Source organism: Leptonychotes weddellii, chromosome 1, assembly GCF_054177405.1.
Source record: "Leptonychotes weddellii isolate Sample4059 chromosome 1, ASM5417740v2, whole genome shotgun sequence".
Lineage (NCBI taxonomy): Eukaryota > Metazoa > Chordata > Mammalia > Carnivora > Phocidae > Leptonychotes > Leptonychotes weddellii.
Window position 1 is genome coordinate 188,848,849 of NC_138369.1, and position 15,288 is coordinate 188,864,136.

General features: G+C 49.2%; 1 protein-coding gene across 2 annotated transcripts in view; it reads left to right on the forward strand.

Moving 5' to 3' along the window:
- Positions 1–15,084, forward strand: part of MX2 (MX dynamin like GTPase 2) — a 185,770-nt gene extending 170,686 nt beyond the window's left edge. Inside the window, exons 2-9 of one of the 2 annotated variants that reach the window (XM_081800296.1) lie at positions 3,043–3,241; positions 5,995–6,073; positions 8,120–8,242; positions 8,575–8,716; positions 9,528–9,686; positions 10,153–10,229; positions 11,503–11,757; positions 13,240–15,084. In XM_081800296.1, the coding sequence (XP_081656422.1) occupies positions 3,087–3,241; positions 5,995–6,073; positions 8,120–8,242; positions 8,575–8,716; positions 9,528–9,686; positions 10,153–10,229; positions 11,503–11,757; positions 13,240–13,470 (1,221 nt within the window). In that variant the 5' untranslated portion in view covers positions 3,043–3,086 and the 3' untranslated portion in view covers positions 13,471–15,084. Of the gene's footprint in view, positions 1–2,258; positions 3,242–5,994; positions 6,074–8,119; positions 8,243–8,574; positions 8,717–9,527; positions 9,687–10,152; positions 10,230–11,502; positions 11,758–13,239 lie in introns of those variants that run through there. The other variant, XM_031036158.2, reaches the window with a different exon arrangement.
- The last annotated feature ends 204 nt before the right edge of the window (positions 15,085–15,288 follow it).

The following is a 15,288-nucleotide window of genomic DNA, read 5'->3' on the forward strand; positions in this document are numbered from 1 at the left end:
CCCACAGCTAGATGCCCACTGTCCACTGAGCCAGCAGGTTGTCTGCGAGGCCGGTCCCCCCTGGCCAACAGCTAGATGCACACTGTGCACTCAGCCAGCAGGTTGTCCGTGAGGCCGGTCCTCCCCACCACCCACAGCTAGATGCCCACTGTCCACTGAGCCAGCAGGTTGTCCGCGAGGCCGGTCCCCCCCCCAACATCTAGATGCACACTGTCCACTCAGCCAGCAGGTTGTCCGCGAGGCTGGTCCCCCCGCCCCACAGCTAGATGCACACTGTCCACTCAGCCAGCAGGTTATCCGCGAGGCCGGTCCCCCCACCCCCCCACTGCTAGATGCACACTGTCCACTCAGCCAGCCCCAGCGGGATTCCTGTCGCCACCAAGGTACAGAGATGGCATTTGGTAAGGTCGCCAATGCCCTCCATGCTGACACACACCTTCACTTCTCTGTCCCCATCTTTCTCCACCTCAGACCCAGTCCGACAGCTGACCACTCCCTCCTTCTCGAAATCTCTCCTTCCTTTGCTGTAACACACAACCCGCTGGCCCCCGGGTCACCATCCGCGCTCCATCTCCTCCTTCACTGGCCACTGGAGGTCACATTCTTAGTCTTGTCTGGTTGTTTCTTCCATTCTCTGACCCCTAAATGTCGGAAACCCAAAACTTGGTTCTGAGATCTCCCCTCTATCAGCATGTGCTCTTTAGGCAAGCGTACTCGTCCGTGGCTTTGAGTCTCTCTATGTGCTGGCAACTCCCAGATCTAAATTTATAACCCTTACCTCTCCCTAGGCTTGACATCTCCACTTGGATGTCTATTAAACGTCTCCGATGTAATGCGACCAAAACACAGCTCCTGATACCCTGCCCCACCTCAGTTCTCCTCCCTCCCATGGCTTCTCCACCTCACAGCACTGCACCTGCCTGCCCAGCTCTAGAGCCAAATCTGAGAGTCACTCGTGACTCCTCCTTCCCCTGCTTCCATGTCTCATTCATCTGGAATCCCGGTGACTCTGTCTCCAAAACTATACCAAGTCTGTCCACTCCTCTCTATCTCCACGCTCACCACTAGACCAGGCCCCCATCATCTCTTGCCTGGATGACTCAAACGTCCTCCGACTGGGTCTCCAGGCACTCACCTTGCCCACTACAGCACACCCCCCACTGGCCTTTAAGCGGGTAAATAAAGTCAGGCCCCTCCTCTGCTTCTACCCTAACGTTCCCACCTCACAGACATAAACCCTGGACCCCTTTCCTGGACAAAAAAGCCTCCTGTGACCTGGCTGCCTATGCCTCTCTGATCGTGGTTCCCATCACTTCTGCCTTGCCCACAACTCTCCAGTGTAGCTGTCATCCCCAGGGCCTGGAATGCTCTTCCACCATCCTCACAGGGCTGGCTCCTTCCTCTCATTCAGATCTCAGCCAAACGCTGCCCTCCCAGAGGCCTTCTTTGTCCACCCAACCCAACACGGCACCATCCGCCCCTGCCTGCACATGACTGGATTTTCATTCTCTGCTTAGCACTTCTCAATATCAGATACTTTTTCTTTATTGCTTGTATATTACTAGACTAATTTATCTGGCTTTTACCCACTGGAAGGTAAGGGGATTGTCACGAAATCAGGGACTTGGCAATCTTGTTCACCGCCATTTCCTTAATACCTAAAGCAGTGGGCTTAATAAGCATTTTTAAATTCAATATGAATATGTAATGTATTCAGGAAAGAGTTAATTTAAAAAGAAGAAACATTGTTGACAGTGCCCTTCTCCGTGGCCCAGGAGTTGGGACACTGGATGATGCTCATGCCCTGAGGCTGTCGATGGAGGCGTGAGTATTTCCTACTTGAGTTCTTGGCTTCAAACTCAGGCACTGGGTGAGAAGGCCCTCTCTTCCCAGCGAGGGAGAGTTCTCATTGCAAACCTCACTCCTTCTTATCTTCCTACTTTTCCTCGGACTACGGTTCAGTGATCTAGCCTTCCCTGGATGACTTCTGGCTCCATGGAGGGGCCTTCGTGGCTGTTGTCGTCCCTCCTGGTGGAGGGTCCTCTCCTTTGCCGGTGGAAGGTGCCGGCGTAGGTTCAGAGACCTGTTGGCTCCCTTAGTAACATGAAGGTCTGTGTGCACACAAACCTTTTAGTGAGTATAAGGGTACACTCTTTTTTTTTTTAATATTTTAGTTATTTCACAGAGAGATAGCGGAGAGAGGGAACACAAGCAGGGGGAGTGGCAGAGGGAGAAGCAGGCTCCCCGCCGAGCAGGGAGCCCGACGCGGGGCTCGATCCCAGGACCCTGGGATCATGACCTGAGCCGAAGGCAGACACTTAATGACTGAGCCACCCAGGCGCCCCCCAAGGGTACACTCTTGATGACCACCTTTGGTAACAGGAAGGTAGAACAGAGAGAAATTCAACTGCTTAGATGCCAGGAAAGTTTCAGGAAATGATAAGCCAGATAGTCAGACTGAACCACAAACTGAAAACAAGGGCAAAGAGAGTAGAAGATGACGTTAGGTTTCCACCCTAAATAGACAGAAAAATGCATGGCTATTTGACACCCTAAGAACATGAGTGGAAATCGATACTCAGAATTCAAAGCATTCCATCCAATCTAAGTGGGAGGCTGTGGGGGCAGCAGGGGGAGGGGGAGGTAGGGAGGACGCTATCCAAGGAGGCCTCCACCCACAGGAAGAGGGCAGAGTGAGTCTGTGACGGGAGATACTAGAGGGGGACCCAGACCGTCTGTCCAGCAGGGAATGATCCATTTCAGGGAACACGGTGGAGCCTGTCTGTTCTGACGATGCAGACATGTCTGTTCAATAAATTACACAAGGAAATGACTGAATTGAGTGAGTGGGAGAGCAAATAAAGACGCAGATAAGAGGGGTGGCGATGGAATGCGTGAATGGGGTTTCAGGCCCTGCGCCACCAGAGCTCCAGAAGGCTTCCCGGGTCCTGGCTGAGGAAGGATCCCAGAGCCTAGCAGCATTCACGTGTATGTGAGGAGAAAACTGACCTTTTCCGCTGTCCTTGGCTACTCCTCTCCCAGGAATCCTGACCAAACCAGATCTCGTGGACAAGGGTACCGAACACATGGTCGTGAAAGTGGCTCAGAACCTCACGTACCATCTGCAGAAGGGCTACATGATCGTGAGGTGCCGGGGACAGGAGGAGATCTACAACAAGCTGAGCCTGGCCGAGGCAACCGAGAAAGAAACGATGTTCTTCCAAACACATCCGTATTTCAGGTGAGATTCTTTAGGGCCGCACTAGGACTACCCTCTGTGGAAGCCAGCCCTGCCTTCCAGAACTGGCCAAGATGGTGGCCAAGTGAGAGAGATCAATGTAGACTATGTCTGTGTTCACCCCGGGTCTGGGGCGGGGCCCAAGAATTTGTGTTTCTATCACATTCCCGGTAGAGGTCAATGTTACCGGGGCAGGGACCACGCTGTGGACACCACCATTCAAGGTCCTTGGGAAAGCAAAGTCTTGGACGAGAAAAGTGCATTGATGTGCTTTGTCGTCCTGCATCCGAGTGGAAATCCTTGAGGGCCCGTGTGCAGGGACTCACCTGTTGCATGAGAAACACTCAGAGCAGAGCTGGAATAATGGTCCTGTGGGATCCTTCCTGGATTCTTGTACATAACACACACTCTGCAAACACTCTGCAGCCTGGTGTGTGGCCCTGGGCTAGCTACTGAGCCTCGCTGTGCCTTTAAAATCAGTTGTTCATGGATTCAACGCATTAGTATTTGTAAAACCCTTAGAACTGTGCCTGCCACTTAGTAAGCACCATTTGAAATTTTTTTTAATATAGTTTTATTGGGGTAAGCACACTTAACATGAGATCAGCCCTCTCAGCAAATGTTTAAGTGCACAACCCCATCTTGTTAACTACAGGCACAATGCTGACCAGCCACCTCTAGAACTTTTTCATCTTGCATAACTGAAACGTCGCCCCTGTTGGTTAGCAAGTCCCTATTTCCCGTCCCCCAAACACCTGGCAACCACCACTCCCCTCTCTGGTTCTGTGAGTTTGGCCAGTGTAGGCAGATCATGTAAGTGGCATCAGACAGTATCTGCCCTTCTGGGACTGGCTTATTTCACTCTGCGTAATGTCAAGGTAGGACCCTACTTACCTGTTTTTGCTTTGCTTGCCTGTGCTTTTTGTGTCCATGAAATCATTTCCAAGACCAATATCGTGAATATTTTCCTGAATGTTTTCTTCGAGGAGTTTTTTTTCCCCAAGATTGACTTTATTTATTTATTTATTTATTTGAGAGAGAGCACAAGACAGGGGAGAAGCAGAGGGAGAGGGATAAGCAGACTCCCCGCGGAGCATGGAGCTCGATCCCATGACCCTGAGATCATGACCTGAGCCAAAATCAGGAGTCAGAAGCTCATCTAACTGAGCCACCCAGGTGCCCCTCTTCTGGGAGTTTTATAATCTCAGGTCTTACATTCAAGCCTTTTTATGTATTTATTTATTTATTTAGAGCATAAGCACAAGCAGGGGAGGGGCAGAGGGAGAGAGGAAGAGCAGAATCTTAAGCAGGCTCCATGCTCAGCACAGAGCTTGACGTGGGGCTCAGTCCCACAACCCCGAGATCAAGACTTGAGCTGAAATTGAGAGTCTGACGCTCAACCAACTGAGCCACAAGGGCGCCTCTTACATTCAAGCCTTTTTAATCAGACTTTTGTGTAATAGTGTAAGATATGGATCCAGTTGCATTATTTTGCCCGTGATTGTCCAGTTTTCCCATCATCGTTCGGTGAAGAGACTATCCTTCCCCCATTGTGTACTCTTGACCCTCCGTCAAAGACCAGTTAACTGCATGTGCCTGGGTTTATTTCTGGGCTCACTGTTCTGTTTCATTGGTCTGTATGTCTGTGTTTATGCAAGTACCATATTGTTTTAATTACGGTAGCTTTGTAATATATATTTGGAAATCAGGAAGTAGAGTGCCTCCAGGTTTTCTTCTTTATTAAGACTGATTTGGCTATTTGGAAATAATTATTTGTTACAAGAAATAAAATACTAGTTTGGGCAAGTCATTTATCCTCTATGAAGTTAAGTTTGTTTTGTTTTCCTGTGGGTAAAAAGATGATTTACCTCATGAGTTTATTGAGATGATAAAAGAGAAAATAAATGTAACCTTTCTAGCACCCTGCTTGCTTGGGTTTGGGCTCACCCCATAATTAGCAACTGTCTTTCTATGCACTACTTGGCTTTCTGATGGCCTGTGTCACCCTAGGGAGCTGACACTTAATAAAGCCCAGAATAGGAAAAATGATCATATAGGTTGTTGACCTTAGAAATAAAACAGTGAGGGCGCCTGGGTGGCTCAGTTGGTTAAGCGACTGCCTTCGGCTCAGGTCATGATCCTGGAGTCCCTGGATCGAGTCCCACATCGGGCTCCCTGCTTGGCGGGGAGTCTGCTTCTCCCTCTGACCCTCCCCCCTCTCATGTACTCGCTCTCTCTCATTCTCTCTCTCTCAAATAAATAAATAAATAAATCTTTAAAAAAAAGAAAGAAAGAAAACAGTGAGTTCTTTTTCCAGCAAAAATGAATTTATTTGGGAATAACAGAGAATTGCAATCTGGGGTAAAGGAGTCATGGTAAAACCATAGGCAAGTCCAACAAATAAGGAAGAGGAGCACTATTTTATGGAGAAGAAGGAGAAGTTGGGTTGTTTTGAACTCAGTCCATTGAAGAAAGACAAGCGTTCGGGGTGCTGACAGGTTTCCTTTGGCTGAGTTGCAAGGGTGGTGGATTGCTTGTAGGAAAGATGGCGCACATCCTTTTTTCTGGGGCCCAAAGCCGATGATTCTCTCCTGTTGAGGAGACTTCTGCTGGGTCTGGAATGGACACTTCTTAGACCACGGTATGGCGTGGGAGCTCCCCCTTCTGGCCTCCCGCCTCCATTTCAGCGAGGTTTTCCTGACAGTATTGATAACCAGGGTCCTTCCTGAACGCCCATGTGTTCTGTCTTGTCTCAGAGCTCTCCTGGAGGAAGGAAAGGCTACGGTGCCCCGTCTGGCAGAAAGACTGACCAATGAGCTCATCTTGCACATCAATGTGAGTCAACGGGTTGGGTCGCGAGTTGTAAAAATCACAGCCTACCCAAGTCCCTCCATCCTGAGATGGCTGAGACACCCCCCGAGCTGCCCACACAAGCCAGAAGACAAGCTCATTCTGAAAACCAAACCGCTCATGATCAGAGGTTCCCAGCAGAGCTTCCAAAACCTGGAAGCAACAGCCGTGTAATGTTGAAGAAATTGCTCAATCTGTCAATTTGGGGGAAGCAACAAGGGAAGGAGGAACACGATAAGCCACTTTAGAAGGGTAAAAGGAATGAACCCGCGCTTAGCAAATGTATCCTTTTGCAAGAGGTTAACATTTTGTCGACCTTGAGAACGAAACAGTCAATTATTTTACCAGCAGACAAAAGCAATGAATTCTTCTGAGCCAGGAAACACATACTCCAGGAACATTCAGTTGGAAGGGGCCAGTGGTTCTCAAACTGCACACAAGAGTCACTTGGAAAGCTTATTTAAATTCAGATTCCTGGGCCCCAATTCAAGTTTCTGAGTCGGTAAATCTAGAGGGTAGGAGGCAATGAATTTGCACTTGTAACTTCCCAGGTGGTCCGGGAAACATACTTTGAGGAGCCCTGATTCCAGTGGAACCCCCTTCATTTGCACAAGAGGGCTTCAAAAGACATACCCCTGTCTAAAGGACACAGCCCCGTCTCATTGACAAAAACTTTGTTTTTGCGAAAAGACATTGCGTTTTGATAAGTATTTTTGATGATATATTTCTCAGCGTTTAAATATTTTACATTAAAACTTTAATTTTACATTTGTGGTATTCTAAGTTAATTTTTTAAAATTCATAACAAGACCATTATGATAATGATCATTTGAAACATCAGGAAAAAATTGAATACATTTCTGACCATAGATTCAAAATGCCTGAAAACAAAACAAAACAAAACAAAAGCCCCTGTGAGGACCTTATTACTTTTGGTGTCGTCCACCTTCGTCAGCATCTTACCTGGGCTTGGGATGCTAATCCACAAACTGCCTTTAACCCCCCACGCACTCCTCCTGTCTGGCTGCAGTGTTCCCACTCAATGAAGCAGACGCTGGGGCCACTGGCCCCTCAGGCCTTGTGTCCACCTGCTTGGGCTGGGGAGGCGGGGAGCAGGACGTGCACTGGGACTCCACCACTTACTCGCTTGGTGACAGGATCAGGCAGTTTGCCTCTCTGAGCCTTAGGTTCCTCTCTCGTAAATCCAAGAGGCAGTAAAGCCATGTGCTTTGTCCTGCAGTGTGGGGCTCAACTGAGATGTGGGGGGTGCAGAATGGCGTTTAGCCCAAAGACAGCCCTCTGTGGTGCCTCTCGATGTCCTTCCTTCTCCTCCCCTTCCTTAGCATCAGCATCGCTGATTGGTTAGGACTATACCCAGCCTGACACCGATATCCAAGATAGACCCTCTACCCTAGCACTGTTTATCAGTTTATGACACCCAAATGATCACCAACAGAACATTTTACTAAAGGAAGCTTATGTTACATTCAAGTGTACTTGTTCTCTAAAAGTTTTTTAAAAGATTTTATTATTTTAGAGAGAGAGAGAGAGAGAGTATGCGGCAGGGAGGGGCACAGGGAGAGGGAGAGAGAGAATCCCAAGCAGATTCCCCGCTGAGCGCAGAGGCTGGCCTGGGGCTCGATCCCACAGCCCTGAGATCACGACCTGAGCCAAAACCAAGAGTTGGATGCTTAATCGACTGAGCCCCCCAGGTGCCCTTACCTGTTCTCTAAATACAGAGCACCAAGCCAAACCAAAACCTGGCCACCTCTTGATTCCTCCCCACCCCAATGACATTAACAAAACAGCAAATTTCTACACTAGATCTTTCAGGCCGTGGCGCACACCCATTGCACGCAAAGCCATCCTTGGCTCTTTAACAGGTGTCCGTGTTAACAAACTTCACACAATAATAGAGATTCCGGGTCCCCTTGAAAGCTTTCACATGGGATTCCGCCCATGTATCTAAGAAACCTGTCAGCCAATTTCATCAAGCTGCGGAGTTTCATTGTTTGCTATTATTTTGTTCAGAAATCACTCCCGTTGTTAGAAAAGCAAATAAGGGAGAGCCACCAGAGGGCGACAGAGGAACTGCACCAGTGTGGAGACAACATCCCCAGCAATGAAGCCGATAGAATGTTCTTTCTGATCGAGGTGAGGGTGACCGGGACTCCTTGTGACACTCAGGCACAGAAACTGGTTTCTGTGTCACCAGATCCCTGTAGATGGCCACATCCTCCCTGGTGGCCCAGCACCTCTTGAGATGGCCCCCCATGCGTCCCTGCCCGTGGCATGCCGGGAGCCCTGTTTTGCAGGGAGCTGCCCGCCATTTGTCTCGCCTGGGAGATGGAGTGGTTGGGTGGCTGACCAGATTTCTGGCAGCGCTCCCCCCCCGCCCCGCCCAACGCCACACGTTGCAGCCCCAGGCAGGTCCCAGCTCTTTAATGTGATTACAGCGCAGATTGATGACTTTATCTCATTTTCAGAAAATTAAGGTGTTTAATCAGGACATTGAAAAGTTAATAGAGGGAGAAGAAGTCGTAAAGAAGAAAGATACCCGCTTATTTAACAAAATCAGGGAGCATTTTGAAAGCTGGGTACTTGTACTCACAACCAATACCCAAAAAGGTAAGTCCTGGGACAAGGCTCCCCCTAAACACCTTGGGGTCCTATTTACCAAGACCAGAGGCTGCTTCTGGCTCAGAAGAAGTGTGCAAACAGCCGAACATGCCCACACAAGACACCATGGGGCCCCCTAGCAATGGATCACCGCTTCTCAGCCATCGATGTGGAGCCTTGCCCTCACCAAATTCTACAATGCTACCACCTCTAGCTTTCTTCTTGCTCCTTTGTTTGGAGACTAGACAATTCTACTTACCTCATTTGCCTTTTTCTCTTCGCCCCTAATGCAAGACCGCAGAGGTCGGTGGTTTGATAAGAATCTCCTTGCTTTGCCTGAAGAAGTTCCAATTTCCCTTCTTCCAGAGTCCAGATGCCTGCAGGGGGTGTGTGTGTGTGGTATCTTTGTTTTGGCACTTGATAAAAACAGCACTGTTCACGTCCATGGTAGGATTCCTCCAACTGTAGTCTGGATGTGTTCTTGGGAGATCTGTTAAGTGCTGTAATAATATTTAAGTTTCTGTTTTCGTGGAACTAATCCGGTACTTTCTACCAGTTACAAACACTAAGCTCATCTCTCGGGGTGATGACTCTCAACTGAAACACGTTTCCATAGGATAACAATTTTGTTTCTTAAAAGTCAGTTTTCCTTAAACTGGCATAATCAGACCATAATTTTTTTTTCATTATGAAAAAGCTCCATTTAGAGATATTGCCTTGGGGTCCGTGGGTGAGCAAGGCTGCAATAAAAAAAGTTTCTATTCGTAAAATGTTTGTGGAATCATTAGACTTCACCATGGTGGTCTGTCTTATACTGCAGTTAAAAATATTATTCACGAAGAAGTCTCAATATATGAAAAGCAGTATCGCGGTAGAGAGCTTCTTGGATTTGTCAGCTACAAGACGTTCGAGACCATAGTGCACCAGTATATGGAGCAGCTGGTAGACCCCGCGCTCACCGTTCTCCACCAGGCTGTTGGTGAGGAGCTCTCCCAGTGTCTTGCACATGGTCAGCCCAGCCCGGTACCTTCCACCTTCTGTAGGGCTCGGGGCCTTAGAGGGAAGGATCGGGGTGCAATTATCAAACCAAGCAGGAAGATCTTCTTTGACCATTTTGGGGGGAAGACAAGAGTGCACAGGAGCGTGGTCTGGCTATTCCTCCCCTCCACCCAACCATGCTGGGGTATAGCCAGGTCCTAGTCCTGGAGAGAACACACACTCCATGAAAGGACAGCAAGTGGACAGGACCCGGGCAGGGTGGGGGTGGGGGTGGCTTTTGTGTCTCCGTGGGACAATGTATTGTACCCTCCTTCTCTCTTAGTCTATAAATCTGGGGAGCACGACATTGGAATGGGGTCCACGTAACGTGATTTCACTTCGCTGTGTCTCTAACCTGTTTTATTCCTGCTTGCGACTTACGGATGCTTTGTTCTCTCTTTGGTCAGAAGTTGTCCGGCAAACGTTCGCCGATGCAGCCAAGAGGCATTTTAGTGAATTCTCCAACCTCAATCATACAGCCCAGGTAAGCACCCACAGTCTCCGTGCCAGTCATCGGTACTGCTGGCTCTTTTCTCTGGGTCTAACCTTTGAGAGAAGTGGCAGGTTTACTGTCGTTTAGAAATCCGAGGCCAAGGTTATAACTGCGGGCCGGCTGGGCTGGTGGCAGCCAGTCTGCCCTCCCCCCCGGGAGGGACGAACAAAGCTCTCGGCCCAGTTACCCTGTCTGTAGGAGCTTCCGCCGCACGGCGGGCTGGAGGCGCCGTGGTGATGCTCTGAACATACGTGGTGACTGCCCGGTTCTTTGAATCTCTTTCTACCACAAAGGACAGAATTGTCCACTAGTCCTACTCCAAAATCTTCCCAAGTGGGACTTAAAAATATTGTCGCAGCTCTGTTGGTTTCCACTGAAACAGCTCTGATTTCCCTCTCAGTGATGGGAACCAGGGGTGTTCCTGGTCCCCCCCCCCGCCCCATCCCCAGGCTCGAGATAAAAACCCTCCTCTGCCCAAGCCTGGGCCAGTGGGTCTGAATCTCATTCCACTACTCAGGTGAGCAGGAAAGAGAATTTCTACCATTTTCCCGTAACAGCCGAATGTCTCCTTTTACCTCTTTGGCCAGTTGGCGAAAACTCAATCTGACTTCTAACCTCTCCATCTCTCCCAAGGGCTTCGTCTGAGGCCTCGGGTGCCTCAACAGGGGATGGGGGACAGGCCGGGTCCTGGACCACCGTTTCTCCAGCAGCCTGTCCTTCCCAGGCCCTGCTTGTTGGCCCCCTGCCCCACCCCATGCTCCTGACCCCAAGAAGGGGCTCTTCTCCACCACGTCATCCCTTCCCTTCCCAGAATGCCCCTAACTGCGGGGGTAACGCAGGAGTCACGGGATTTCTGGGAAACAGAGATGTCAAGCTGTTACCCCACTGTGTTCATTGGTGCAGATTCATTCTCGAATGCGTGGATTCAAGCTGATTAGAGAGACCACGGTGATGGACGTAGAAGTATAGAGTAGACCACGATCGAGGGGGCAGGCAGACGGTGATGTGGGAGCGAAGGGAGGTCAGGGCAGAGAGGAGGACCTGCAGCAGAGGAGTGGGCAGGACCCTGCAGGGGTAGAGACACAGGATGGAGGAGGATAGCAGCATGGGGTGCAGCGGTCCTCCTCAGAGTCGCCATGTAAAATCAAGACCTTCTTGGACCTGAAATTACGTCTAATACCATCCCAACATAATAGGACTTCCTACGATGTTTAAAACAACAAGGGGGAGGCAAGAAGTCACGTGCTTTCTCTTATCCACCCAGAACAAGATTGAAGACATAAGAACGAGACAAGCAGAAACAGCAGAAAATCTGATCCGACTTCAGTTCAGAATGGAGCAGCTGGTTTATTGTCAAGACGAGATTTACAGCGTGGTTCTGAGCCAAGTCCGGAAAGAGATCTTTAACCCAGTGGGAAAGCCCTTGCAGAATCCTGAGTTGAAACTGTCATTCTCAAAAGATCTGTCTTCGGTGTCGTCCATCACTGAGATTGGGGTGCACCTGAATGCCTATTTCTGGGTGAGCACATAGATCGGTGGCGGGGGTATTGGCCCCGCAGGCCCCAGGCATTCTGACTGAAGCTGCTTCACAGGGGAAGGCGGGAGGGGCCGCTACTCGATTTGAAGCCCCTTCTGCAGTGAGAAATGCTCACATATTGTCTCATTTATAGTTATAACCCTGTTGTTACAACATATAGTTGTAACCCTGTCTAGGAACTTTTAATTAATTGGGGAATTTGGGAATCAGGTTTTTAATGTGACAAAGCATGCATTCCAACTGCAAAGTTCTTTATATTTTATGCTATGCGTGAATTACAAAATTGCTATTATCAGAATACAGCAAAATACAACAAGCACTAACTTTACTAGTTAGCATTTAGTTTTCCGTGATGTTCAGAAGGCATTCGGGACTCAAACGGCCTCAAACTCACCGGCTCCACAAAATAGGAATGAAAATTCCTTTCCCTAGATTCTGTGACCCAATCACCTCCAGAGTTTCCAAACCTCCGTCCATGGACAGAAATGTGGGGTGCAGGGCGCCTGGGTGGCTCAGTTGGTTAAGCAACTGCCTTCGGCTCAGGTCATGATCCTGGAGTCCTGGGATCGAGTCCCGCATCGGGCTCCCTGCTTGGCGAGGAGCCTGCTTCTCCCTCTGACCCTCCCCCCTCTCATGTACTCTCTCTCATTCTCGCTCTCTCAAATAAATAAATAAATCTTTAAAAAAAAAAGAAAGAAAGAAATGTGGGGTGCATAGAAAGGAAAGTAATTTTAACCTGCAAAGAAGCCCAACTCCTGAAGCCTTTTCTTTTTTTTTTTTAAAGATTATTTATTTTAGAGAGAAAGAGAGAGCGAGCTAGAGCAGGGGGAGGAGCAGAAGGAGAGGGGGAGGGAGAGAGAAGCAGACTCCCCGCTGAGCATGGAGCTCGATGCAGGGCTCGATCTCACGACCCTGAGATCATGACCTGAGCTGAAATCAAGAGCCAGATACTTAACCCACTGAGCCCCCCAGGTGCCCATCCTGAAACCTTTCCTGAATCAGAATAGAAAGTAGTTACCCAGATGTGAGGTCCAGCTGCCAGGCAAAGTTGTTCTTACCTATGCAGACAGGGAATGAGGTGGCCACTAAAGCAGGTCCCAGTCTGCTCCCAGAAGGGGCCAGGGGATCGCAGGGCCCAGAGGACTCTCTGGGGAGGTGGAGTGGGGGTGGGGGTGGAGGAGGAGAGGGGCGGAGCTCCCAGGAAGGCTGGGATGTCCAGAAGTGTGCTATGGGTTTGCTAGCCTGCCAGGTGGGTTCTTAGTACCCGAGGGGATACCTGCCTATCGTCGAACTCAGGCAGCCCAGATAGAACTTTCCCATGGCTCAGTGCTGACCACTGCAGTGGGGTGGACGGGACCACCAGGACCTATCGAGGCAATTACCCGTGGATCCAAGAATCCCAAGGCTTTGCTGCAACCACAGGCCAAGACCCCTCCAGCTGACCTTTCTTATCCCCTCTTCCAGGAAGCCAGCAAACGTCTCGCCAACCAGATCCCATTCATAATTCAGTATTTCATACTCCAAGAGTATGGCAGTTGCTTACAGAAAGCCATGATGCAGATACTACAGGAGAGAGAGCACTATTCCTGGCTGCTTCAAGAACAGAGCGAGACCTCTGCCAGGAGGAGAGTCCTTAAGCAGAAGATTTACCGGCTGGCTCAGGCGCAGCGCGCTCTCTATAATTTCTGCAATTAAAGGGGCTGGGTCCACGGAGGGGCAACGATGCTTTTGGGTTTTCTTTTCCGTGCATGCACTGTAAGGGGATGCGAAAAGTGGCTTCGCATTTGGAACCAGGCTTTTCTGTTGCCACCTGTGTCCACCTTTGCTGTCCTGCATTTGCGCTCAGCACCAGTTTGTATCTGAAGTCCACATGCACCCGGGGCTGTCACCTCTGCCAGGAGGCCTTCTCTGATCTCCCCAAAGAGGTGGCTCTCCAGTCCTTGAGCCTCACAGACCCCAGTTACAGCGTTCTCAAATACTGCTCTCTTTCCTTGTTAGATTGTAAGAGACCCCAGAGGGGGGAGGTCAGGATCATATTCTTTTGTATTCCCGGAATCTTGAATGACACCTGCTACACACGAGCCCCTCAATGAATTATATCTCACTGAACACATGAATGATGAAGACCACCTGGCGCTGTGGCTTAAATCCAGACTTCGGTGGTTTGAGATGGTGTCCCTTGGCCGGTCACTCTCAGAGCAATTCAGCCATGCCATCTGCTTCCCCTTGTTGACTGTAGCCATGTTTCCAGCCCCCCAGGGGAAACTGGCGGGGGCGATACCGATTTTAATGTGCACTGTTTCCCTGGCTGCCACGAGCTCCCATTGCTCCGTTAAGTCCTGAAGAGAAGTTTAATAAGGAAAAACATTTTTTAAAGATTTTATTTATTTACCTGACAGAGAGAGAGCACAAGCAGGGGGAGCAGGAGAGGGAGAAGCAGGCTTCCTGCGGAGCAGGGAGTCCGACTCGGGGCTCGGTCCCAGGACCCTGGGATCATGACCTGAGCAGAAGGCAGACGTTTAACTGACTGAGCCACCCAGGCGCCCCAGGAAAAGCATTTTTTTTTTAATGTAGAGGTTCATACCAGTGGCCATCTCTAGATTGGAGGATTACGGCTAATTTTATTTTCTTCATCAGGCTAAGCAATACCTCCTTCAGAGGAATTTTAGGAGGGTTAAGTGAAACCATTCCTACAAAACACCTGTCCCGAAGCCGGTGTTCAAAAATGCCAACAATTCTTCGCTCTCCATCAAACGCCTCTTTCTTCCTTACTCTCTAGGTCCGTAGAGCAGCCCCCCATTCTAAAGCCCTCCCAGCCAGTTCTCACACCCCGTTCTTTGATCTCTGTGAGGCAGGTGTTATGTGGGGTTAGATGAGCCCGACCTCATGGTTTTGCACGGGCATGCCCAGTTTTCCCAGCACCATTTGTTGAAGAGATCATCCTTCCCCCATTGGTCGTGGCACCCCCATCCAAAATCATTTGGCCATATATGCAAGCATTTATTTCTGGGCTCTCTGTTCTAGTCCATTGGTCTGTGCCTGTCTTTAGGCCAGTACCACACTGTTTTGATAATGGTAGCTTTGTAGTAAGTTTTGAAATGAAGAAGTGGGAGTCCTTAGCTTCCTTCTTCTTTTTCAGGATTGTTTTGCCAATTTCGGGGTAGCTTGAGATTCCACGGGAATCTTACAGTGGGTTTTTCTCTCTCTACAAAAAATGTCATTGGGATTTTGACAGGGATTGCACTGACTCTGGAGGTCACTTGGGGTGGTATTTGCATCTTAACAATATTCAGTCTTGCAATTCATGAACACTGGATGTCTTCCCATGTATTTATGTCTTCTTTAATATCTTTGAGCAATGTTTTATAATTTTCAGTATGTCTTTCATTTCCTTGATTAAGTTAATCCCTAAGTAGTTTATTCTTTTTGATGCTGTTGTAAGTGGAACTGTTTTTCTTCATTTCTTTTTCAGATCGTTCATTGTTAGGGACCAGAAATGCAACATTTTGGGGG